The 25,774-nt window shown below is 49.6% G+C and overlaps 1 protein-coding gene across 4 annotated transcripts in view; it reads left to right on the top strand.

Moving 5' to 3' along the window:
* SH3RF1 (SH3 domain containing ring finger 1) overlaps positions 1-25,774 on the top strand; it is a 162,888-nt gene that overhangs the window by 109,448 nt on the left and 27,666 nt on the right. For all 4 annotated transcript variants that reach the window (XM_018051793.1, XM_018051795.1, XM_018051794.1 and 1 more), the window contains exons 3-6: positions 5,727-6,002; positions 6,744-6,839; positions 21,154-21,456; positions 22,479-22,589. In XM_018051793.1, coding sequence (XP_017907282.1) covers positions 5,727-6,002; positions 6,744-6,839; positions 21,154-21,456; positions 22,479-22,589 — 786 coding nt within the window. The remainder of the gene's footprint in view (positions 1-5,726; positions 6,003-6,743; positions 6,840-21,153; positions 21,457-22,478; positions 22,590-25,774) is intronic.

Raw genomic sequence — 25,774 nt, 5'->3', positions numbered from 1 at the left:
ATGTATTCTGATACCATTCTAATGGCGGAAAGTGAAGAGGAACTAAAGAGCCTCTTGATGAGGATGAAAGAGGAGAGTGAAAAACCTGGCTTGAAACTCAACATTAAATAAGCTATCATGACATCAGTCCCATTACTTCATGGTGAACAGAAGGGGAAAAAGTGGAAACAGTGACAGATTTTATTTTCTTGGGCTCCAAAATCACTGCAGATGGTGACTGCAGCCACGAAATTATAAGACACTTGCTTCTTGCAAGGAAAGCTATGACAAACCTAAACAGTGTAATAAGAAAGCAGAGACATCACTTTGCCAACAATGGACCATCTAGTCAAAGCTATGGTTTTTCCATTAGTCATGTACGGATGTGAGAGCTGGACCATAAAGAAGGCTGAGTGCCAAAGAATTGATGCTTTCTAAGGGGAGTGCTGGAGAAGACTCTTGAGTCCCTTAGACAGCCAGGAGATCAAACCAGTCGATCCTAAAGGAAATCAACTCTGAATATTCATTGAAAGGACTGATGCGGAAACTCCAATCCTTTGGTCACCTGATGCAGAGAGCCGGTTCATTGGAAAAGACCCTGATGCTGGGAAAGATTGAAGGCAAAAGGAGAAGTGGGTGACAGAGGATGAGATGCTTAGATAGCATCACCAACTCAATGGACATGAATTTGAGCAAGCTCCAGGAGGTAGTGAAGGACAGAGGAGCCTGGCATGCTGCAGTCCACAGGGTCACAAGGAGTCGGGCACGACTGAGTGACTGGACAACAATTCTGACACGTGTTTATTCTGGTTTTCCATCCATAAGCATCCGTAAGTTGCCCTCTTCTCTGTTTTAAACTAGCTGAGGAGCCCAGCGCTCACCTTTGGCAGATGGAACACCTGGGTTTCCAGTGTTCGCACTGTGACTAGTTCCGCAGGGAGCGTTCCTGTGTGGATCTTCATGTGGACACACCTTCATTCCTTGGATTAACAGCCAGCACTGGAATTGTGGGGCCACGAGGAGCTGTGTTTGTAACCTTGCCAGAAACTGTTCAGTAGTTTTCCAGAGTGGTTACACCATTTTAAATGCCCACCAGCAGCGTGTGTGAGTTGTTGGCTCTGTTTCATTAACAGTTTCTGTTGTCAGTCTTTTAAGTTTTAATCATCCTAGTGGGTATGAAGCAATAACTCATTGTGGTTTTAGTTTATATTTCCCTGATGCCCAGGGACGTTGCGTACCTTTGCAGTTCCTTTTTGCAGGGTGTGTTCAGATCTTCTGCCTGGTTGTCAGCTGGGTTGGTGGGTTGTTATTTACTTGCAGTTCTTCATATTTCTGAATTTAAGTCCCTTGTCAGATACAGGTATTGCAAGTCTTTCCTCCTGTATGTAGCATGAATTTTTATAGTTTTATTATCTCGTTTGATGAACAGAATTTTTCAGTTTTGATAAAGTTCAACTTGTAAATTTTAATGTTTAGTTAAGATGGGGGGGGGCAAAGGAGACCTACCTCATCATTAAGATATTATTCTGTGTGTTTTCCTAGAAAACTTACAGGTTTAGATTTTGCATTCGATTCTGAGATCCATCTCAAGTTATTTTTATATGTGGCGTGAGATAGGGGTTTCTCCTATGGACTTCTAAGAGTTCCACATCCATTGTTGGAAAGACTTTCTTTTCCCTAGTTAAGTTGCCTTGACACGTTTACTTGATTGTCCATATGTGTGTGGGTCTGCTCCGGTGCTGTTTTAATTCTGAAACTGTGAACTGTCTTTTGCATTTAATGTCATGTTTAAATTATATGAGCATCTCTCTCCACTACATCAATGAAAACCCTGGACCAAAAAAAAGAAAAATCTAACCCAGACAGTCGAACTAGAGATCTCACCTGACCGTCCTGTTCAGTACTGAAACCTGCTCCGTACTGAAACCTGCTCCCGTATGCCCCTGCCCCTGTGCTTCTGGCTCACCCACCTTCCTGGCTTTCTGTGAGGGTTGGACGGGGTCCTTGCAGAGCCCCTCAGGCAGGGCCGTTCTTCCCTGTCTGCCCATGGCCCTGGGGCAGGTGGGAGGAAAGGCAGGCAAGGGCAGGGCTCTTGCCGGGAATCCAGGTGTTTCCCAAATAAAATAGTCGATGCTTTATCAGGAAATAGCCCTCATTCTGCCATGAATCCTCAAGACAGCAGATCAAGTTACTGTCACTAATTTTCCCAGTAAATTTTGCTGCTCTCTGCAAAATGTTATCATAATTGTTAAAAGTGATGAAACAGAAAAATAACAGGGTGACGAGCGGCATGAGTTCCCTTCATTTTATTTCAGTGACTGCATTCTCAAGAGCTCTCTTCCCTTTGAAACATTTGTAAGATTTGTTTTCTGTAATGGTTTGTCAGTTGGGTGCTCCATGTTTAAGGCCATCCAAGAAAAAATACAATATATCAGCTGTGTGACTGCTTCCTCATAACCACCAGAAGAGTCTGTAAGAAAGATGTTTGTTCGCTGTGGTTTGCTGCAGGCTTGGCTTCGCGTTTTTCAGAGGCCAACAGTTCACTCAGTGCAAAGCCCTCAGCTGCCCCCTTCCAGAGCGTGTCACGTTTTCAGCTTTGTCTGCAGCACACACTGAGGGGGACGCCAGTTAGCAGCGGCAGCTCTCGTTTCTCCAGGTTCTCCTTGTGCACAGGTGCCAGGTCCCCCGGCAGCCCCAGGGGCTGCAGAGTGACAAGCCTCCTTCCTCCCTCTGCTCTTCCTGTGTCCACCGTGTGTGTCCACCACGTGCTGGGCCCAGAGGAGGTGCTGGGGACAGGCCACACGGGTGTGCAGCCATGCATCCCCACGGAGCATGACTCACAAGCATGGGGGGTATGGTCCGTGTGTCCGTAGCTGGTGAGCCTGACCCACCGTAGAATTGTCTTTGAAGCAGCTGACCCTGTGGATGTGGTTTTTCCCACGTAGCCATCACAGTTCAGTGCTCAGCCCACCAGCGATGAGGTTCATTCCTCCCTTATTCATCCAGCCGGGCTGTGATCACGGGCACCCAGGCGGGTGCTCGTGAGGAGAGACGGGAGCCTGCAGCCCCTGTGCCCAGCTACCCTGGTCTCATGGGGACCAGGCTGGGAGCCAAGTGAGGATGGTGTGCAGTGGGCTCAGGACGAGCAGCCCTTCCTCCTACCCTGAGGGTGGGGTGGGGACCGCCTCCAGGCGGCAGCATTCAGTCTAGTCCTAAAGCAGATGCGGCTGGTACGTGTGGAAACGGACCGTCCTGTGGACCTTCACCCAACCCCGAACTTGGTCTTATTTATGGGTGATTCCAAACAACAGAAGCTTCCGTGCCAGACAGACAGGAAACTGTAAGAGGGGGAAAGCCGGCCTCCTTGTCACCTCAGGGTGTGTCCCTCCGGGGACATACTGGGGACCCTCCAGGTAGGAACGTGGTGGGGGCCGGGTGCCCTTGGTAAGCTCCAGTGGAAGACTGTCAGTCCGTCCAGGCTGCCTCGTAAAACACCCCAGATGGCGCAGCTTGTAAATGACAAACACGATTTCTCACGCTGTAGCATCTGGCAAGTCCAGGACCAGCTGCCTGGAGGAGTCCCTCCTGTCCACTGCTTGTGCCCCTTGCTGCACCCTCACTGGGGGGCTTCTGGGGTACTAATTGCACTGCTGAGGGCCCCGCCTCGTGCCCTGAGCACCTAGCTCTCCAGCATCGCCTTTGAGGGGGTGGGCTTCAGCATCCACATCACAGGGGCACACAGACATTCAGACAGGAGCACGGAGCCGAGGCGCCCCTGAGACTGGAGATGGTGACAGCAGACTGGCCCGCCTGCTGAGGGTGGAAACCGGGGCAGGAGGGCGTCCACACAGGGGGCTCAGTTCTTTCTGGAAGTTTCTGGAAGTCAAGTTGCAATCAGCCAGAGTTTATACCAATTGAGATACAGCTCAGTCATTAAACTTTACACATTTTATTGCTGTTCCTATGACAAGAGTATCTTCTGAATGTTCTTTTTAGTAGGCCATTGAATCTTTTTTACTTTATGGAGCAGTAAGAAATGCATGAAGGAATTTGAATTTAGAGGGGCTGTTGTGCATCTATATCTGGGCACTGGCATTTAGAGTCTATAAAATCAATTGGCAGTGAAGGTTTTATTTACACGTGAGGACCTCAGCTAGACCACCACGCTGCTCTTTGCCAGATGGACTGGAGTACGCCTGATAGGGCAGAAATGGGCCGGAAAGCAGTGAATCAGAAGTGTCCGTGTGCCGCTATCATGAGGATTTAATGTCCTATAAAATACCTGTATATATAATGGAGAAGCAAAAATATTAGAAAAGTATAACAGGCCCACACCATAGTTATTCTTTTTTATAGGAGGAAAGCAGTCACTGTTTACAGAAGTGTGTTTTTGGGTTAAGAACTGTTGTCAAAGCTCACATTGCCTGCGATGCCCAGCCGCCGCCTCTGGCTCTCTCTGGCCGGCTCTGCCCCTGAGCCTCCCTTTCATATGTAGCCAAGTGAAATGTAAACTCCGCGGATGCGGGGGCCCTTGCCCGGGAAGCAGTTTGGGAAGGCGGCCGAAGGTCTGGGGGCCAGGCGAGGCTGCAACCCCCAGCCTTTGCAGGAGGTGACCGAGGGGCCCCTGTGGCTCCCAGCTCTCGGGATGGTTTTGGCACAAGGAAAATGCGGTCTTGCTTGCTTTTCAATCGCTTTACTCTTTATCCTTCATTGTCGGCAGTCTCTGTGGGGACCAGCCTTTTAAAAATCAGTGAACTTTGCTGGGTTTGAAATCAGGGTGAGATTCATTTTATTTAATACAGGAAGTTTTCTTTGGGGAAGTCTGACACAAACTGACTTTGCAGTCTCTTGGAATTTAATTGAATCAGCCCAGTGGAGCAAGACAGGGCCAGGGGCCCAATGTCTGTTGCTGGGTTAGAGTGCCGTCGACCCCTGGCTGCCTTCTGCAGGGCTCCTGGTCACTGAACAAACCCAACACGCAAGGAAGTGTGTTTCCGGTTGCAGGCACCAGGGTATAACCAGGCTGTTGCCTGAAGTTTACTCCTGCCACTCACTGTGCTGAAAGTACTGGGCGATCTTCGCTGTTCAGTTGCTCAGTCGTGTCCAACTCTTTTCAACCCCATGGTCTGCAGCACACCAAGCTTCTCTGTCCTTCACATCTCCTGGAACTTGCTCAAACTCATGTCCATTGAGTTAGTGATGCCATCCAACCGTCTCGTCCTTTGTTGTCCCCTTCTCCTGCCTTCAATCTTTTCTCTTGAGTCGGCTCTTCGTATCAGGTGGCCGAAGGTGTGGAGCTTCAGCTTCAGCATCAGTCCTTCCAACAAATATTCAGGGTTGATTTCCTTTAGGATTGACCTCCTTGCAGCCTTTAGCACTCAGCCTTCTTTTTGGTGCAGTTAATGTCAGAATTTAAGTTTTTAATGAGTTTTTGAATTTTATGCCAGGAAGCCAGCTTAGCGGTATTCCACATCCTAAAAACCCTGAATAGGGTGGAAGCCTGGCTACATTAGCCTTAGGAATAGAGTGCCTTCTCAGGGTCCAGGGGTGTCTGCTGTTATTTCCTCGTGTGACATGGTTTTGTTTGCTCTTGGTGACACACACACACATGCAGTTTTTTATGTGGAATTATCTTCCTAAGACAAAGTGTGTATTTGATCTGGACCTATTAACAACCACAGTGAAACAGTTGAATTTTCAGACAATTTGGGACAGTTCTTTCATTAAAACTCCCCTCTTTCCTTCAGGGAATACCTCAGTTACCATGTGCCAAAGCATTATACAACTACGAAGGCAAGGAGCCCGGGGACCTAAAGTTCAGCAAAGGCGACATCATTGTCCTGCGGCGACAGGTGGATGAGAACTGGTACCACGGAGAGGTTGGCGGCGTCCACGGCTTCTTCCCCACCAACTTCGTGCAGATCATCAAACCGTTACCTCAGCCCCCGCCTCAGTGCAAAGCACTTTATGACTTTGAAGTTAAAGACAAGGAAGCTGACAAAGATTGCCTTCCGTTTGCAAAGGTAAAGTTAGAGCACATTGCCTTCTGTTTGCCAGCTCTTCTGTGTACCTCCATGCATGAACTATGGCCTGTACAAAAAAATACAATAGTTTTATGTGAACTCTCTCTCTGTGCTTCTAAAAATATGTGGAAGCAGGCTTCTCAGATCAGAAAGACAGTAATTTTGTGCGCAGAGTGTTCTCTATGAAAGATAATTTTGGTTGACGTGCTGTATGCTATCATTTTCATATTTCGGGCCTAAATGTAATTCTAAGCTATGTTTTCGGGTGGGTGCATGCCACTCGGGGATTTTAACTCCCTGAATTATGAATAACAAAATGAAGCATCATTACTTCCTTATTTTATATGTAAATTTCTTTGCTGAAAAGCATACCAGACTGTATCTACTGAATTGATAAAATGCTCTGGGATTTTGACCAGAATGTTGTGTGTTTTTGGTAAAGAAAGACCGTAGGATGTACATTTAAATGGGCTTTTGGTGTTTCATCGGAGAGAAGGTGAGCAGAGCCTGAGAGTCCATCTAGAACGGGAGTTCAGGGCGTGGGTGCGGTGGCAGGTGCCGACAGGCTGCTAGTCTGGTCTGGTGCCCTTCAGTTCATCACCTCATTGTGGTCACATCCCAAAGACGTGGCATGGCATCTTAATTCATGTGCTCTTACAACTTGAGTCTCCTGTTAAAAAGAAAATTGGGTGGCACGCTTCCTAGGGTCAGGAGGAGTAATGTCTGTTGGTGTCTCTTTAGGACGACGTTCTAACTGTGATCCGCAGAGTGGATGAAAACTGGGCTGAAGGCATGCTGGCAGACAAGATAGGAATATTCCCAATTTCATATGTTGAGGTGAGTCAGTGTGTGGAAGCATCAGTCGTGTTAGTATCCTGCTTAGCGGAGCAGTCTTAAGTGTGCAGGGTGAGTATTCAGGAGTCCTCACCATCATTTCTCAGTATACACACTCGTCGCCTCACTGTTGCACACTTAAGTGATACAGTGTTGCATATCCCTTACTTGGATAAAACTAGGGAACAAAGAAAGACAAAAACCTAGTCTACTTAAGGAAAAAAAGAGCCCTCACAGCAGAAAGCCCCAGGAATGCCCCTGCTCTAGACTGTGGGATGGAATCCCTCTATCCTGCCCTACAGTTCCTGAGGAGCAGGGGACTGTGAGATGTTTGAGCTCTGTACTTTGTCCCCTGCTAAGAGCATTGGCATGTCTGTCGAGTGGGGACCCTCAGCTGCCTGTAGCCTCTGGGTTCCATTTGCAGTTTGGGGGTCGGAGGGTGGGTGGTGAGGTCCTGACTAAGGTGGGAGATGCGTGTATCTCTGTGTTTATGTGCCACACCTCAGAACTCAAACACTGGTTTGCAGCGTAGCCTCCAGTCAGCATTAATTAAGCAATGAACTGCCCACACTTCATCCCAGCAGCCACTTAGCCACCCTCCCCACTTAAATCAGCTTTATTCAGAAACATACAGCCAATCTGATTCAGCAAAGTCTCCCTTTAGGAGTATGTACTAAGTAATATGTTGTATTAAAGAATCAACAAACTAAATTAAAAATGAACTGCTGCTGCTGCTAAGTCTCTTCAGTCGTGTCCAACTCTGTGCAACCCCATAGATGGCAGCCCACCAGGCTCCCCCGTCCCTGGGATTCTCCAGGCAAGAACACTGGAGTGGGTTGCCATTTCCTTCTCCAATGCATGAAAATGAAAATTGAAAGTGAAGTCGCTCAGCCGTGTCTGACTCTTAGCGACCCTATGGACTGCAGCCCACCAGGCTCCTCCGTCCATGGGATTTTCCAGGCAAGGGTATTGGAGTGGGGTGCCATAGCCTTCTCCAAAAATGAACTAGGAAGTTATAATTTACAGTAGGCCTTGTAACATCATGGGCTTCCCTGGTGGCTCAGATGGTAAAGAGTCTGCCTGCAATGCGGGAGACCCGGGTTCAGTCCCTGGGTCGGGAAGATCCCCTGGAGAAGGAAATGGCAACCCACTCCAGTATTCTTGCCTGGAGAATTCCATAGACAGAGAGGACCCTGGCATGATACAGTCCATGGGGTCGCAAAGAGTCGGACATGACTGAATGACTTCACTTTCACTTTGTAACATCATATATAATAAAGTTTCATGTCCTTTAGTCATAAGAGTTTCATACAAAAAACAAAGGGGTATTTATATATAATTATGACTGAATTGCGTTGTTGTGTGGCAGAAACCAACACAAAATTGTAAGCAATTTTCCATCAAATAAAAAATAAACATAATTTTTTAAAAAAGGATTTAATGCCAAAAACAAAGTTGAAGACGTTTCAGAGACTGAAACACCAGCCCAGACAACCCTGCAAGGTTAGCTGAGATAAGGCTTCTGGGAAGAAGCAAGTTCTTAGCGATGTCTCTGTGGTTAGGTAGGTAGCGCTTCACCAAGAAAATGGAAGAGGTGCCTTTTCACAGCAGAAAGGACACTCACGCAGGACGGCCAACATGTGCACAGGCCAGAGAGTAAGAGGCGCATAGGCTGCTGGGAAATTGAAGGCGATTCTGTTTTTAAGATGTCAACGCATGTATCAAAGTAAAACCACATCACGTTTGTGCCTTTTCACCTGAGGCATTTGTTTTGACATGATCCTCAGAACAAGAATGACAAATTGTGTCATTAGAGCCGCCGTTCAGTCTCCCTGTAGACAGTGAGATGGCCCCGTTTTCATAATAAACTACTTTGACTACCATGTAACCGTGGAAAGGTAATTCAGATTGTGTACACACCTGGAGTGTTGTTCATATCCTTCAAATGTTCTTGTTTATCACAATTGTTTTTCCTTCTTTGGAAGTAAAGAACAGAGGAAATTCTCAGCTCTCAGGTACCCCTTCCCGTACATTGTTTACGTATTCTAACCGTGGTCATGGAAGGTGACACGCGTTTCCAGGTATTTGGATGGTTACTGTTGGGAGCGTGGGTACACGAGCTTAGTAATGAGAGCCTGTCTCCACCTGTGTGAGCTGAGCTACAAGCCAGCACTTGGCGTGCAAGTGCTGGCCTCCACACCAGGCAGGTGTGCAAGAGGACTACCGTGCTTTTGTTACCGGGCGGGTATAGAATTTGAGTGACGGGCATGAATGATCCACCCACAGCAAACCCAGAGTCACTGAGAGTCGCTTGAGTCATGAGGATTATTTACTCTGACTTTGGTTGGGAAGATAAACGTCTGCCCAGGTTCAAAGTACTTGTATTCTCCTGCCTCTTAATTTCACAAGAGTAGTTTCCTCATTTGAACTGCAGTTTTGCCAGTTGAGACGAGTGAACAGATCGTCTCTCTTGGGGGGAGGGTGGGGACTGTGAGCTTGTCGTTGATGTCTGGCCGTTGGATGGACATTCCTGGCACCTGGAGATTGGCATGGGGTTCAGCCTTTAGGGGAGAAGGGTAGATTTCAATAGCACCTACAAAATTCAAGTAAAGGACAGGTGGCTGTACAGGCCAGCCTCACATGGAATGAACCCAGCTAGTGTTGGGAATCACAAACTGGGGCTCTTTCCTGAGTAATGTCTTTCTCTTGCTCCATAAACCCCTTCAGGGCTCAGACTGTCCCCGCTGTAAAAACAGACGATGTTACAGAAACCCAGTTGTAAATTATTTTCTTACACCTTGCAGACACACATTGAGGTCTGCACCGTGTTAGGTGCCTCTGACTTTTGCACGGTGCTGCCCCAGACTTACTCCTGAGGATCGAGCAGGTACGTGTGATGAGGCATCTCAGGGGCCCTGACCCCGCTGTGGCCTGTGCACTGCGGTCCAGAGCTCAGATTAGACGTGACCCAGAGGACAGCCGCACAGTCCTTAAGGGCCCCAGTGTCCCATCCCATGAGGAAGTCAGCTCAGGGCCAAGTCTCCAGAGCAGCATACGGGCTGTCACAGCCTCACCAGCAGGGCTGGAACCCCAAGTCCTGCTGGGCGGCTGGTCTGCAGAGATGGCTGCGGGCGGGACTTGCCTGAGGCAGCAACTCTGACCGGGATGGCGGTGGGGGAGGGGGGGTGGGGGGGTGGGGGCAGGCCTGCAGCAGGATCTTGGGCTCAAGTCGGGAGCTCAGCATCAGCAGTGGGTGAGGAGAGAGCTGAGTGGGGAACCCAGGGCGTTAGAGGCACTGCTGGGGTGCTGTCCCCTCCCCTGTGACCCCCCACCCCTCCCTCCATCTCCTGTCTCAATCCCACCCCCCTCCAGCACCAGGACTGTGTATCCTGCTCCTGACCTGTGTCACAAGAGGTGACAAATGACCTCTGATTAAAGTACCAGAATCTTCAGGGTTTGAACAGAGGGGAGTCTGGTGGGAAATGAGCAGGAAGAGAAAGACCATGTGAATGTCCTTGAATTCTGCCCCTCAGGGCTCTGAAGAGGAGGGGTCTTTGCCTTGATCGCATCATACCCCCCCCCACCCCCGGAGACTTGCTCATCGGAGCCTCGATTCTGTGGATTCTGTTCTTTGGATGGATCTCCCTGGACGTGGGAAACTAGGAAGGAAGGAAGATAGACGTTCTCTGGGGAAACCCAGGGGACTCTTGGAGAAACCACATCAAGATATGTGTAAAAGGCTGTGTTTGTCAAGGACTGAATGTGGTTTCAGAAGAAACCAGTAGCTTGCTACTTTCTTTGTTCAGAAATACCAGGCTCCTCTAAAACCGTACGGAAGATTTTAACACCCTCATTAATTCAGAGCTGACTCACTCACATTTCAGGGTCATTTGGACAAAGATGACATGATTCTTAGCATGCCAAAAGTTGGGATGAAGTAAGTGCTAAATATGGCATTTTGGACAATACTCAGACATTGTTGCGTATTGTGGGCTTATGAGCTGTACATTTTCATTAAATCTAGTCATGCATGTAAACTATCACTCAGGTTTTCCAACAAAAAATTTAGTTAGCAACTCTGCTACAGCTGGAATGTGAAAGTGGAGGTGGCGTGAAGTGGGCATGGCCTGGTGGACTGCAGTCTTGTTCTGTGGTTGGTGCTGGCAGGGGCGAGGTGGTGTGTGGGTGGGGGGGGGGGTGTATCCCTCAATTAGATCTCGGCACCTCCTGCAGAGTGAGTCTTCCTCTGCAGCTGCCCTGCCTCACACAGAGGGCGCTATGGTCCTGGAAGAACTTGGACTCTGAGCCCAGAGGGCCAGGACCCCAGTCCTGGCTGGACCAGCGGTTGTAGAGTGGCTGTGTCCCCATCTGTGAAGCAAAGCCGCGGGGTGAGCTGGGCTGGCAGTGCTGAGCATTGCCTGCACCTGTGAGATGTGTGTGTGCTACGGGGCGACTGCAGCCACCACCGCTGCCCTTGTCATTTCTGCACTGCACAGTGTCCCCCGTCTGTGTCTCCTCTGTGGGTGTTGCCCTCTGCCCTGCGCACCCCTTGGTGGGGCCTGAGCTCCTGGGCCCAGCGCCTTTCCCTCTGGCTCACCTGGGCTCCCGTGCACAGCGCCACTCCTAGTCGCCTCACCGAACGCCAGTGGAGTGGGCAGCCTAAGGACCTGGTGAGCTGACACCGGAAATGAGCTGGACTTGGATGTTGCTGACCTTCACCTCTTTCAGTGAGGACTGACATTTTCTTGCCAGGTTATCTTAGTGTTACCTTTGGACACCACCATCCTCGAAGCACAGAGTCTCTCTAGTGACTTCTGGAAGTTCTTTGGTTTTGTTTGTTCGTTTTTTAATGGAGCTGGATGAGTGCTTGGTTATGCCCAGTTTAGACTTCTCCAGACCAAGGAAACAGTACTGACACCCTGTGGGTTAGATCCTGCAGCCTCTCCAGGTCGTCTCCCTGATTGTTTGTGAGATGAATTTTCAGCAGCTTGGCACTATTCCTTTGGCCCACTTTGAGCAGAAGTCGGGTAGCCTAATTGTTAAGGATCCTCATTTTTCTAAATTAACTTTATGGAGTTATCAGTGACACACAACAAACCATGCATGTTGAAGGCGTAGTGATTAGGTGGTGTTTGTTGTTTTCAGCTTTCAGAATCAGCCTGTAGACAAATCTTGGGAGACACTTCTGTGGCCAGAGACCAGAAGTGTGTCATCAGCCCTGATTAGAGAAGACCACGTGTGTATCTCTAGGAGCATAGGTGCGGCTTTCAGGGGAGTGAGAGCTGTGGACGTAGGGGCTTGGGAAACATCGTCCGTGTTCCAGGGAGTTACACATGGAGGTTTAGGTGCAGAGTTGGCATTTGCCAAGGTGCTCCTCAGAGGAGCGAAGAGCACGGTTCACTTTACTCCTTCACCTAGAGTCTTTGCCCTAGAGAATGAGAGCCAAGGGTCAGAGCCATTGGCTTCGCTCTCTCAGTCAGAGCAGACCAAACGATATAAAAGGATATTCTGTCATTCACATTTAAGGGAGTATTGTTTTCCTTTCAGATGCAAAAGTGAAATGTTCAATTCATTGAAATCATTTGTTTAAAACGAGAAGTGTAGGAAAATTGGGGAGAAGTTGTAAAGAGACTTACTATATTGCTTGGCTTCCCCAATACCCCTTCAATTCTGAAGTAATTTCTATAAAGTTGTTGGAAAGTCAGGAAGCCTTTCTCCTTCAATTCTGAGGTAAATTAAGGTTTATAAATGCAATTCAGAGATACGGTTTAGGAATCAACGAGGGAGACTTACTGAATGCCCAGCATCGTATGTTCATCCATCTGCAAGTCGAGCTGGCCGAGTCTGCCAGCCCTGCGTTGAGTAGTGTCTTCAGCCCGTGGGCTCTGCCCCGTCCTGAGGCTTCTCAGGTCTTCTGAGTGTTGTCAGCTTGGTGTAATAGTGGCATTTCGTTTTACCACAGTGACGAAAGTGAGGGCTCGGACTCTGAAGTTCTCAGGGCAGGTCGGCTCTGGACGCCAGGAAATACCCTGCTCACTGTGGACAGCTGGAGGCAACCTGCCCAGACCTACTCAGAAAAAAAGGAAATCAGGCCAGGGTTTACTCGGCAGTTTACGCTCTATTACGCAGCAGTCCCGTTTAAGAGTTTCCCTTTGTTTTCCGTGAGGAAAACCCTCTGAGAGCTGAGATTCTAAAGATGGGTTAATGTTTGCTTATTTCTTGCTGCGTGAGCGGGCAGTTCCACAGAACATGAACATGCTCGCGTCCTGTCGAGCCTGGAGCAGAGGCCACGTGAGTGACCAGCTGGTGTCTGATGTATGCTGTGCTTTCCTCCGGAGTCCACCAGTTCTTTAGCCTGGCCACATCCCCCTGGGCCCTCACTAGGCTGGTCCCTTGGAATTTCTGTCTTTACAACTCATCAGAGATGTTTCTTTGTCCTTGTGTCTGTGGAAACACACCTCTCTTCAGGGTCCTGATGGAAACTGTCCTTTCTCAGGAAGCTGTTCTTTCCTGATTCTCCTTTGTGGAAACAAAACACAAAGTCCTTGCATCAGACTTCCCCGGTTGCAGCTTGTCCGTTCTTACAGCCTGGCTTGTGCCTAGAGGGTAGTGATGTGTGTGCAGGGTTCCGTGTTTTCCTGGGAGCCTTGTCATATGTGAAGAATACTGTTAATCATTTTATTTCTCTGATATAATCGTGTTGCAGAGGAGTTGGGGGAGAAATAACTCTTAGGCCCATCACATGTCATCTTGGTAAATATTCTTTCCTTCCTGCTCTGTGTGATTTAATGACAGTACATGTCTGACTCTGCCTTTCTCTGCACAAATAGAGTGCCACTCTCCACCAGTTTTTGTGACTGTGAAATGATTCTGAGAGCTACACTGTAGTTTAGTTATTTTTCCGTTTTTAAAATAAGTTAAGCATCTTGTTTGGGGACACCCATCCAGTAACTGAGAGGTGATTTGTAGTCTTTCTCCAACAGCCTGGGTCTGCCCTAGACCCCCTGCCTTGCTGTTGCCTCTGAACTCATGTGCTGAGAGCTAGTCTTCGTAAGGCTGGCACAGAGTCACTATGATCTTCAAGCTTCACTTGAGAAGTGTTGAGGATATTTTATCAAGAATAATGACAGCTTTTCAAGTTTGAACACCCAGAAGGTTGATTTTCAGAAGTGATGAAATATTCAACAACGTCAGATTACTGAGGTTGCCTTTTTTAAGAGGGAAATCATACCTTAATCAAAGCCACCATAGTTTAAGGCCTTAAATTTTGTCATTTGAAATCCTTAGTACATTGTTATGTACATACTAAATTTGGTAGTAACTGAGGCTTTCTATTAAGCAAGAGTTGAGGCCTGTCCTGTGTCCTGAGAGAAACAGGATGCGTGTGTGCCCTGTTCTGCACATGTGTGTGGTCTGTTTCATCTTAAGTGTGAAGCCCCTGGGGACCGGCCCCTGTGGTGAAGTTGATGAGCTTCAGTAACTGAGTCAGGAGGTGTGGAGCAGCCGCCCTGGTGGCCCTGATGACAGCGACGTGGCGGGTTCCCTGCCTCATGGCTGTGTGAACAATCGTTTCTCTGCAGGTGGCAGGAAGAGGGAAGTCCCACACCCCAACGCAGCTCTGGGGCTCTGGCCCTCCTGGTGTGGCCTCCCCGTGCACCTGCTTACCTGGGCTGGGCCACGCCTGTGTGCCTGCTTTGCATTTCAGGTGTTCACCGCCAGGCTCCGCGTCCTGGGAGGGGGCAGCCTCTCGCGTCCCGCAGGCCATTCCCCTGTCTGCACCCCCCCTCCCTTTCCTGCCAGAATTCCCTGTGGTCGTCGCCCTCCCGACTGCTGGCTAACTGTGTCCCCTCTGCTCTCCTCTTGATTTGTTTTCCCAGTGCTGGCGACTCCTGCCATGATGCTTCCTCCTTCCTTTCCTTGTAAGAGTTACCATCACAACTACTGCCCCCGTCTCTTGCCTCCTTGGCGGCTGGGGGTCTTCTTCTCACCTGCGGTTTTGGGCACCCTCCTGGTCCTGTGTCTTCTCCGAGTTTCCTGCCCCTGCAGAGACCCCAGCTAGCAATACTTGCAGGGCGTCCACACTTGGCTTGCAGAGTGCGTGCGTGTGTGCTAAGTCACTTCGGTCGTGTCTGATTCTTTCTAACCCTATGGGCTGTGGCCCACCAGGCTCCTCTGTCCATGGGATTCTCCAGGCAAGAATACTGGAGTGGATTTCCATCTCCTCCTCCAGGGAATCTTCCCGACGTAGGGATCGAATTTGAGTCTCCTAAGACTGCTGCAGCCTGCTTTTGTTTCAATTGTTGTTCAGATGGAAAAATCAAGGTATTTTACAGAAGCTTAAGTGTGTAGCTTGCTGGGCTTGTGACAGTCGCTCAGAGAACGTAGGGGCAGGGGATGTCCCCTCCAGGTCTGATAGCAGTCGTAGGCCTGAGGTCTCGGCCTCTGTGTGCTCTGAAGGGGTGAGGAAAGGCATTTGTACATCGTACGTATGTAAAACTTTCGAGATCGTCAAGCCCAGCTGTGTGTGATGTCTGAAAAGTAGGAGACGCACGTGGAGACAGGACAGGTGACGGGCAGGCTGGGTCTCAGGTCATGATGAGGGCAGGGGCGTCTGGGTGTTACACCACAGTGGTGATGTGCGTTCCCCTGCCCCTGGGTACACAGGGCAGAGGTCCCCATCCTGCTCCTGAGAAAACAGAAACCTCATTTGAACGTCCCCCAGGACTACTCAGCCGTGGAGACAGAGACCCGAGTCCCCCTGGGCCTTTCACCTCCAGGCTCAGAGTGTGGCTTTCTGGAGAGTACTTTCCTCAGCTTCCTGAACGAAAATCCTTTCTGGCTTTTGATGGTGTGCTCCCCCCACTTCATCTCTTACATCTCAAAATCAGAAACCTGAAAAAGAATGTTCCAGAACCTTCCAGTGTATTTATTTTCTGACAGCCAGGCCCACCAGAGGGGAGGACAGTTACCATGCGCTCAGAGCTCAGGGGCTGGGGCTGCCCCTCCTGACTGGAGGTGAGACGGGTCCCAGAGTGCCCTTCCCGGCCCTGTGGCACATGGGGCTGGGGTGCTGTGTGCCCAGCCAGCTGTGCCAGCTCAGGACGCATCTGATGCCACTGCGTGGGGCGGGTACCGTTGAGGTCCTTCCTGTCCCACACGTTCCTTGTGTTCAGTGAACCATAGGAGGTGACCCTGAGCCCCCCGTGCATCTTCGGGGGCCACTCACGCTGCACCTGTCTTGGCTGGGATGTGGGGCAGTTGCCCGGAGCACACTGGGTGGCAAAACTCGTACAAAAAAGGAATGTGCCTATCTCAGAATCTTTCATATTGATTACATGCCATAGTGGTGATATCTGAGTTTTATGAAATTAAATGCATTATTAATTTTACCTGCTGCTTTTTATTCTTTAAAATGGGGCTACTGGAAAATTCCACACCACACCTGTGGCTACTGTTCTGCTTCTCTGGGTAGCTCCGGTCTAGAGGCCGCCCTCCCCACCCCCGCCCTCTGATGGTTCCGGGACCCCAGCGTTTTTCTTCTTTCACCAGATCTGTACAGACATCTGAATGGAGCTGCTACCTGGGGAAGGCTTTTTTGGACCCATTTAAAGACACTCCTGAGTCACCCTTCCAGTCTGCTGGTTATTCCTCTGCTCTGGGGGAGCCTTGTTTTATGAATAAAGACAAAGCTTGCTTTTGTATTTAGATCATCCAGAAACAAAAGCCTTGTTACGCAAATTGCAGAAAACAATGAAAGACTGATGAACACACAAAATCCCCATTGCCGCTGTGTGAAAGCACCTTGCAGAGGACTGTAATGTGAGGCAGACACTTTTCATTTCTGCTTCAAGGGGGCTGAGGCGTGAGTTCCCACCACACAGCATCTTCCCTGGGGATGGGCACTGGCCTGGCAGTGCAGCAGAGGGGTCTCTGTTGAGACCCTCACTTGTGAAGGTGGGTTTTCAGAGCTGGCAGGAAAAGATGGGGTTATGTAAATTGCTGGGCCACATGGAAGGAAGAACGCTCTGTCCCTGTCTCTGTCTTTACGCAAAAGAAAATGTCCACATGGTTAAGACACCCAGAAGGACAAAGGGAGGAACCATAAATACACTGGGAGAAAAGTGATTTTATTTTTAAAAAAATAATTGTAGAAAAAGAAGATTTTTAAAGTATGATGTTAGCTTAAGATACCATAATGGAAAAGATGAATAAATTTGCACATCCAAGAAATATTTATGTATGACAAATATATATCAAGTTAAAAGCTGAATTGGAACAACATTTCTGACTCAGTGGATATATATTGTTGTTCAGTTGCTAAGTCGTGTCTGATTCTTTGCGACCCCATGGACTGCAGCACACCAGGCTTCCCTGTCCGTCACCCTCTCCCAGAGTTTGTTCAGGTGCATGTCCATAGAGTCGATGATGTCATCCAGCCATCCCATCCTCTGTTGTCCCCTTCTCCTCTTGCCCTCAATCTTTCCCAGCATCAAAGTCTTTTCCAGTGAGTCAGTTCTTCACATCAGGTGGCCAAAGGATTGGAGCGTCAGTTTTAGCCTCAGTCCTTTCAGTGAATATTCAGGGTTGATTTCCTTTAGGATTGACTGGTTTGATCTCCTTGCAGTCCAAGGGACTCTCAATAGTCTTCTCCAGCACCACAGTTTGAAAGCATCAGTTCTTTTATGCTCAACCTTCTTTATGGTCCAACTCTCACATCCATACATACCTACTGGAAAAACCATAGCTTTGACTAGATGGACCTTTGCCAGCAAAATGGTGTCTTGCTTTTTAATACACTGCCTAGGTTTGCCCTAGCTTTTCTTCCAAGGAGAATATATATACTCTTGTATATGTATATATATACATGCATACATAGTATTCCAATATATTAAAGAAACATTTATATTCTATATAAAGAGAACTCATAAATGTATAAGAAAAATACCAACTCAATAGAAAAATGGATAGTGTGGGAATAAGCAATTCCTAGGGAAAGAGAAAAACATACTTAATCTCATTAATAGAGAAAAACAAAAGAAAATAAAAATTGCCTCTTCATCTGATAGAGATTTTTTTTTAATGGTAATGCCTAATACTATAACTGTTAGAAATTGTAACAAAACATCAGTAACGCCTGATACTGCTAACAGTATGCGAAACAGGGACTTTTTATTCACTTTTTTGTCAGAGGTGACGAGAATGGACGCTTTTTTGAAAGTGCAACTTGGCAATATCATTCAAAAATGCTTTAGGCTGCACTTGAACCTGACAGCTTCCCTTTGGGGAGTTTGCCTTGTGGATGTGGCTGTGCAGGCAGGGTGCACAAAAGGAGATGGGTGGGCACCACACAGCCAGCCTGCCTCTGCTCACAGGAAAGGCTTCTCACAAGATGCTGTCAGTGGAGAGAGTTTAGTTTCTTTTGTGTTAAAATTAACCAGGCAGGTGCTTAATTAACAACATCTCCATGGAAAGTACATGCAAGGGAGTGTTCTGAACTGTCGAACAGAAGAGGTCTGGGAAACAGGTCCAGGATGGTCAGGGGAGGAGATGCAGGCAGAAGCTGGCTGAGGCCTGTCACCTTTCACTCATGATAATCGACACCATTTCCTGTTTAAAATAACAAACACATTATTTATATAATCTATATTTAAAGTCTTTATTTGCCTTTTATTGAAAACCCATCCCGTTGAGGAGCAAACACCCGGTTATGAATTAGACAAGGTTCCTCTATGCAGACCTACTGTGTCCATGCTCTGATGCTCAGAATCTAGAGACCAAGTCCCCTGTAAAGCTTTATGGAAAACGGTGACTATTCAGCTTTAGATTTATTCTCATTAGATTTTTCTGTTCTCGTTTAGAAAAAGTGAAGTCCTCTCTTTTAAAAAGACAGTATTCTCTTTGAGAAACAGGCCAACCACACACACACAAAGTATCTTTGTATTTCTTAAATTGCCTTGTTATTATGTCAGTATTTTTCCCCATGTTTATTTATGCCTCTCGTAAGACTAATTCTTTCTCTGTTTCAGAGTTTCCCCAAATGGGACATTATCGGTTTTCAGATCGACCAATCCCATGCGTCCCTGCTGGTCCACACACAGGACTGGGGGAGGGTGTTCTAGGGCACAGAACAGGTGTTCTGAGGGTGGGGAGTGTGTTCATGAACACGGATTGTGACCAGAGAAGGCTGTTCAGAGAAAGCTGCACAGAAGTTCAGACAGACTTCCTCTGGGAGATCGCTGACCCCTGGGGCTGGCTGAGAGGTTTTAGCTCCTAAGATGTCACAGGGCAGCCAGGTCAGCAAAGGCCACATACAGCCTGTGGCCAACTTGAAATCAAATTGCATTCCAACAGTGTGTAAGCACAATGAAACCCTGTGTGTGTGTGTGTGTGTGTGTGTGTGTGTGTGTGTGTGTGTGTACTTGAAGAAACAGAATTCCATGACATTCCATGGAAAGTCATCGGGTCCTTGCTTTCCTGTCTGATTGGCTCACCGTGGAGGGAGGTGTGCCCGGACCCCTGAGCTCTAGCATTGCAGAGTGGGTCTTCCGTCTCACTGGGTGATGGGTTTGGGGTAAGAAGGATGGAGGCAGCAGCATGAATTCTGATGAGATCGGGTGTTTTCGGGGTGGTGTGGCCGTAGAGGGCAACATCGTGAATCCTGGGTCTCTTGGCCACATGCCATGTTGGTGCTGGAATACGGCTGCCCTTTCCTAGCAGCCCAGCCCCCATCCCCAGCACAGTGGCGTTGTGATCCATCCCGCCCCCCAGCATTTGGGCATTAACGGGCACTACTCCCCACAAGTCTTGAAAGTTACCACGTGGAAAGAACCCATGCCTTGAAGGAGGGATGAGCTCATGCTAGAAAAACTGTCAGACTAGGTTCTGACTGAGTCCCCAGGGAGCCAGGGTTTCAGGGCTCGGACACCACACCTCCCAAGCTGCTGCTGCCAGAGCAAGAGTGAGTCCTTGAGCATCACCAACAGGATTCCCATCCTTCTAGAAGGACATCCTCAACCATAGGTGGGAGGCAGCCTTCGCCTCTCAAGATGTGACAGTACATCTGGAAGGAGGACAGAAAGAGGTGTCTGCAGAGTGCTGGGGCGGGACAGTGTCCACTGTCCTCTGACTTTCCAGGTTCCCTCTGAGCAGCTGGGCTTCCCTGGGGGCTCAGATGGTAAAGAGTCTGCCTGCAATGCGGGAGACCAGGGTTCAGTCCCCGGTTTGGGAAGCTCCCCTGGAAAAGGGAACAGCAACCCACTCCAGTATTCTTGCTTGGAAAATCCCATGGACAGGGGAGCCTGGCAGGCTACAGTCCATGGGCTCGCAAAGAGCTGGACACGACCGAGCAGCTTTCGCCTCTGAGGAGGTTGCTTGTCATCTGCATGTTGGTTAAGAGATCACACTGCACTCAGTGTTCCCCATTACTGCACTGTCTGGGTGCAGCTGGCTGTCATGGAAGCTTTCTGGAAGTATTGTTTCTGCCCTCGGGGAGCACGGGCTGCCTGTGTTTTTCCTCTCTTGCTGGCATTCCCAGCCCCGTGGGCAGCTTTGCCCTGGCTTTGCACTCAGGCAGCTTTTCAAACAGGCCAGTTCACCAGTCAACAGGACTTGGGTTTCAGGTCTTAGCCTGTTATAATTCAAAATGTAAGCTCAGGAAAGTAATGGGCATGTGACGGAACGATGGTAATCAGGAGTTTCTACTGATGTTTCTGGGAGGCCCCTGCACAGGGCAGGGAGGCGGGAAGTGAATTCCCTTGGGAGTGTGCACATGCTCACAGCCACGGTCACTGCCCGGAAGCAGCCTGGCTGAGCCAAGATCGGTGTCAACAGGCTGACCACACAGCCTGCTGCTCACCGTTCTCTGCGTTTCCTCTGGTGGCTGAAATAAATCTTTGTTACCGTATCTATGGCTGATTCATGTTGAAGTTTGACAGAAAACAACAAAATTCTGTAAAACAATTATCCTTCAACAACAACAAAAAAAGACAGCCAATCATGGAAGGCATGCTTGTGTATACAACCCAGAGCTAGATACAATAAGCTGTCATTAAGTGAAAAAAGCAATTAGATATTCTGAAGGTTCTTGAGGGGGGAATATGTTCTCAACCTTGTTGGTGTGAGGTTGGAATTACTTGTTCTCAGTTTAGCATCTGTCTGTGATGTAGGAACAGTGCAGTCCCCGTGTTGAGACAAGGCGCTGCACGTGGGAAAGGCCTGTACTCGCAGACGGAGACTCTGAAGGACTGACACTCAGCTTTAGACACAGGTGTGTCGAGAGTCCCTGTCGTGTGACCCCATCTCTCTTGTCACTTTGCAGTTTAACTCGGCAGCCAAGCAGCTGATCGAGTGGGACCAGCCCCCCGGGCCAGCGGTCGCGGCTGGGGAGGGCGCCCTGGCCACCACCCCGAGCAGCACGGCCCCCAAACAGCCAGACGGCAAGAAGAACACCAAGAAGCGGCACTCGTTCACCTCACTGAGCATGGCCAGCAAGGCGTCGCAGGCCGCCCAGCAGCGCCACTCCATGGAGATCAGCCCCCCGGTCCTCATCAGCTCCAGCAACCCCGCGGCCGCGGCGCGCATCGGCGAGCTGGCCGGGCTCTCCTGCAGCGCACCCTCTCAGGTACGGGCCGCCGTAACGGTTCAGGAGGGTGTGAATTCCAGCAGCACAGACTTACCTGTGAAGATCAGCCATGTGCTGGTTTCCCCACCTTGGCAGCGCCTTGTCCTGGGGAATTGAAAGTTCCTTCAGGTCCCCTGGGAATTCATTTGGAGCCTGTCTCTGTCTTGAGCATCTTCTTCCTAATCGTTGGGACTGAGGAAACTAGGTTTAGGATTAAGTTCTTGTTACACAAAGCCCAGCAGTTTTGGTGTGACACTGTTTGCTGGAGAGCAAGGTTGCAGGCAGTCACCTTCCTTCCACCTTTAATAGTGGAAGGAGGATGGCCCATCTGGGCAGGAGCCACCCTCCTCCAGATGTCTGCAGTCACGCTGGGGTGCAGCAGGAGGGAAATCAATCCCGTAGCTCAACACAGGCACCAAGGGACCTGAATAACTCAGTTTCTTCCTAGTGAATTCATCTCAGGTAGTGTTCTGGATAAGACACCTTTGAACACTGGAAGTTTGGTTTGGCATCATTTCCTGAAGGGTTTTGTAAACAGTTGCCTGCAATCCGCGGCACATCTGGGCAGCTGCATTTTAATTACGGGTCCCCATGGGAAGGTGCAGGTCCTGAGATGTGATCCTGAAGACAGCACCATGTGCCTTAAGCGTGTACATAGATTCAGTGTGCTAGCGGACAGGTGAGCATCCAGAGAGCCCCCCTGAACTGGATCCTTGGGGAGGTGCTGATGGGCTGGCTCGTCGTGCACCAGACAGGTCCAGGCCACACCCATGTGAGGCAGTGGCCATGGGATCCTACACATGAGATGTCGAGACCAGTGTTTATCAAGGGGCTCCTTGGCGTCTGACGCACATGACGCCCACTACACGTTTGGGCTCAATAACCTGCACAGGACTCTGCCTTGCCCCAGAACAGACACTCCAGGTTTTGTGTGTTTCATTGTGATTTGGCCTCCCAAGGTTAGCTGGTCTCGTCTGTTTCGTTAGGTGTCTTCCTTGTATTCACTGCTGTTTCCTTGGCAGGTTCACATAAGTACCACTGGCTTGATTGTGACCCCACCCCCCAGCAGCCCCGTGACCACCGGCCCCTCATTCACGTTCCCGGCGGAGGCCCCTTACCCAGCCGCCCTGGCAGTGAGTATAGCCCTCCCCTCCACTCCCCCACCCCTGCCTGCTGGCCCGGCCCGTCCACCCTGCTGACGCACACTGGAGGTGGCGGAGGTCTCTGTCTTTCACCTCTGCTGACACACACTGGAGGTGGCGGAGGTCTCTGTCTTTCACCTCTGTCTCTGTTAATTTTAGCAAAAAATTGCATACGCTCAGGCCTGCAGCGGCGCTTTATTTTAGCAGTGGAGGTGGGTGGCCTGAGGCGACAGAAAGAGCCCTGGGAAGCTCTTTCTGTGTTCATTAGAGCTCAGCCCGATTCTCTGCAGACTTATTCCCCTTTGCTTCTGTCCGGTTTCTAGGCAGGCTGGTTTATCCAGGGACTGAGGAGGCTGGACTCCCCAGGCTGGGTGGTGCCTTGGTCCCCAGAGCAGGGACTTTTGGCTCTGATCTCAATTCCACTCTGGGTCCCTGGTCTCCTGTTGGTCTGTGTGGCCACGGTGCCTGGGGGCTCTCAGAAGTGAGTGATTCTGCCCACAACCCCGCAGCCTGCAGACACAATCTGACAAGGGGGGCACCCTAACGGGGGAACAGATAGGAGGAACAGAGCAGTCCTGGGGCTGATGCAAAGAGGAACCCTGAGGGGAGAAAACTGAAAGAGCAGAGACAAGGCACGCGACCCTGGGAAGCAGAAAGCAAGGCTCTAAAGATTGCGCCTCCTGAGCTTGCAGGTGAACTGTGGGGAGGGAGCCTGTCTTGTCCAGGACACGACCCTGTTACATGTTCAGGCTCTTTCTTCCAGTGTGAGGGGAGTGAGGAGAGAGGAGATCACTGACTCCTCTCTCCCAAGGGGACCCACCCTCCGCCCGCCTCACAGAATCCCTCCTGGCTGCGATGCCCCGGGGGAAGCTGTGGCCAGCAGTGGGGGTCCTGATGCCCCTCTCCCAGGGGGACACCGCCCACCGCCCTCTGCCCACCCCACAGAGTCTCTGCTGGCTGTGCTGCCCAGGGAAGCTGTGGCCAGAGGCTTGGTCAGGCCTGGGGCAGGGAACCAGACCAGTGGTGCGTGAATGATGCAGCTGAGAGGTTACTCAGCCTCCTTGGGCCTCTGTATCCCCTCCTATAAGATGAAAGGCATCCTGTCTGCCCTGAGGAGGTGGCACTACCTGGGGCCTGGTGGGGGGACTGGGGCAGCTGCCCATCACCCTCTGCCAGCGCGGTGGCAGCTGTGACATGCCCGCCGCTTTGCTCGGAGCCTGGGGTCTGGCTCGTCGTTAGCGTCCTCTCTGTTCTCTGCACAGGGGTGGCGAGGCTTCCCAGGGGCTGGTTTGTGTTCAGGTTGTGGACTTTGTATATGTCGTGAAGATGGAAGACCGAAGGCCCGACTTGCATCCACCCCAGGCCGGGACTTCACAGCTTGTTGTTGGCTCCATCTACTCGTATTTTCCTCATTTCCTTTTGCCTCATTTTTCTTTTATTTATCATATCTTGATACATTTTATGAATAGTTGAAAGCTGACTTTGAAATAAGGTGGGCTATAAATAAATGCAGGATTAGTATCTAGCTAGTAGATACTAGTGCACTAGAGACTAGTGTAGGCCTTTGCAAGCTTTCTGTAGAGTTAAGTAAGCGTGTTCCTGTATTTAAATAGAAGTTAGTAAGTTCCAATTAGCATTCAGGCTGTTTTTTGTTAATGTTTCTGGAACAATTACAGCTTCCTTGATACAACAACTGTGTAGGGTGGGAGAAGTTGCATTGATTCCTCTGGGGAGAAGGGGGAGTCAGGTATCCCTTAAGGAAAGGTGGTTTCCCTGAGGTTCCATTGGCCCTGAGTGTTTCACCCAGAATCAAGTTTCCCAGTCTTCCTGCCCTCTCATCTCCGGAGAAGACCCTGTCTGTCCATCCTTCCTTCCTTCCCACCCACCCCAGTACATTCACACGCTATTGGAATTTTCATTTCCAAATGACCTTTTCATGTGGCAAAATTCTAACTTGATTTGTTAAGGGAAAAATGGCTGATTTTTCTGCCCGTAGAAAAATTAATTAGTGGAAAAGATGTGGAGCTGGCTGTGTTTCAGCCCTTGTGGGCTGATTATTTTACGATGAGGGAATGGCCAGTTACTCTCAGCTGGGTGCACCCTAGGGCATCCTGAGCACCGATCAGAAGAGAACACGAACCCACAAAATTAATTTACACCCAGCCACTTCATCTCAGGATCATATCAGAGAGCCTGAATGTTCAGCACAAGGACTTATTAATGATGTGTCTCTGCCACTTCCGCTTAATGGAAAACTAATTATAAGCAGACCCACGGCCTGTTGTCCCAGGTGACGCCTGGCTCTCAGAGCCCAGAGTTGGCAAGCAGGAGTGCTGGATTTAATGTGTTAGGTTTAAGTGGGAAAATCTCCATAACAGGTGCCCTCTGAATCTTCCATCAACCTGGCGAGTGTCCTGTGTAAAGTGTGAGATCTTCCCAAAACCTAGAGTGCGGTCACAGCAAGAACAGGTGGCGTGATGGGAAGGAAGCCGCCCTTTCCCTGGTGTGGGTTTTAGGTCCTGAGGCCATGGCTGGACCGGGGAGCGAGCGGTGTTTCCAGCACTATTTCACAAGGTAAAACTGTTTAATCTTTTACGCAAAATGAAACTGTGAGCGTGTTGTCCTAATTGTCTCACATGTAATAGTTAAAATGTTAAATATCTAACATTGGAAACAACTCTGGTATTCCATGTAATTCACACATCCACTGTTCACAGCAGAGCAGGTTTTCCTCTGCCTGGTTCTGTGGGGAGGAGGGTGCAGATCTTGCTCCTGTGTCCTCTACACACCAGCAGTGGACCTTGTAAAACAAGGGAGGGTGACCCCCGGGGCCAGCCAGGAGGTTTTAGTCACAAGATGTCACAGGGTAGCTGGGGCAACGAAGGCCGCATGCAGCTTGTGACGAACTTGAAGTCACATTGCATTCTAACTGTGTGTAAGCACAACTAAACTGCGTGTGTGTGTGTACCTCAAAGTAAATGATGTCAGCTTCTCAGAAGAGCCAAGATGTACTTGGCCCCTGTGGCCCATGGTGGAGGGTCCAGAGGGTCAGGGCAGGGCCCTGGATGTAGGGGCGGGACCGTCACACTTGGCAGTTGGAGAGGCAGAAGTGGCATCTTTGGAACTGGCAGGATGTGAAACATTCAGAAAACGAAGATCATGGCATCCGGTCCCAT

Source organism: Capra hircus, chromosome 8, assembly GCF_001704415.2.
Source record: "Capra hircus breed San Clemente chromosome 8, ASM170441v1, whole genome shotgun sequence".
NCBI classification, from domain to species: Eukaryota; Metazoa; Chordata; class Mammalia; order Artiodactyla; family Bovidae; genus Capra; species Capra hircus.
This window is presented reverse-complemented; position numbering and strand designations above follow the sequence as displayed.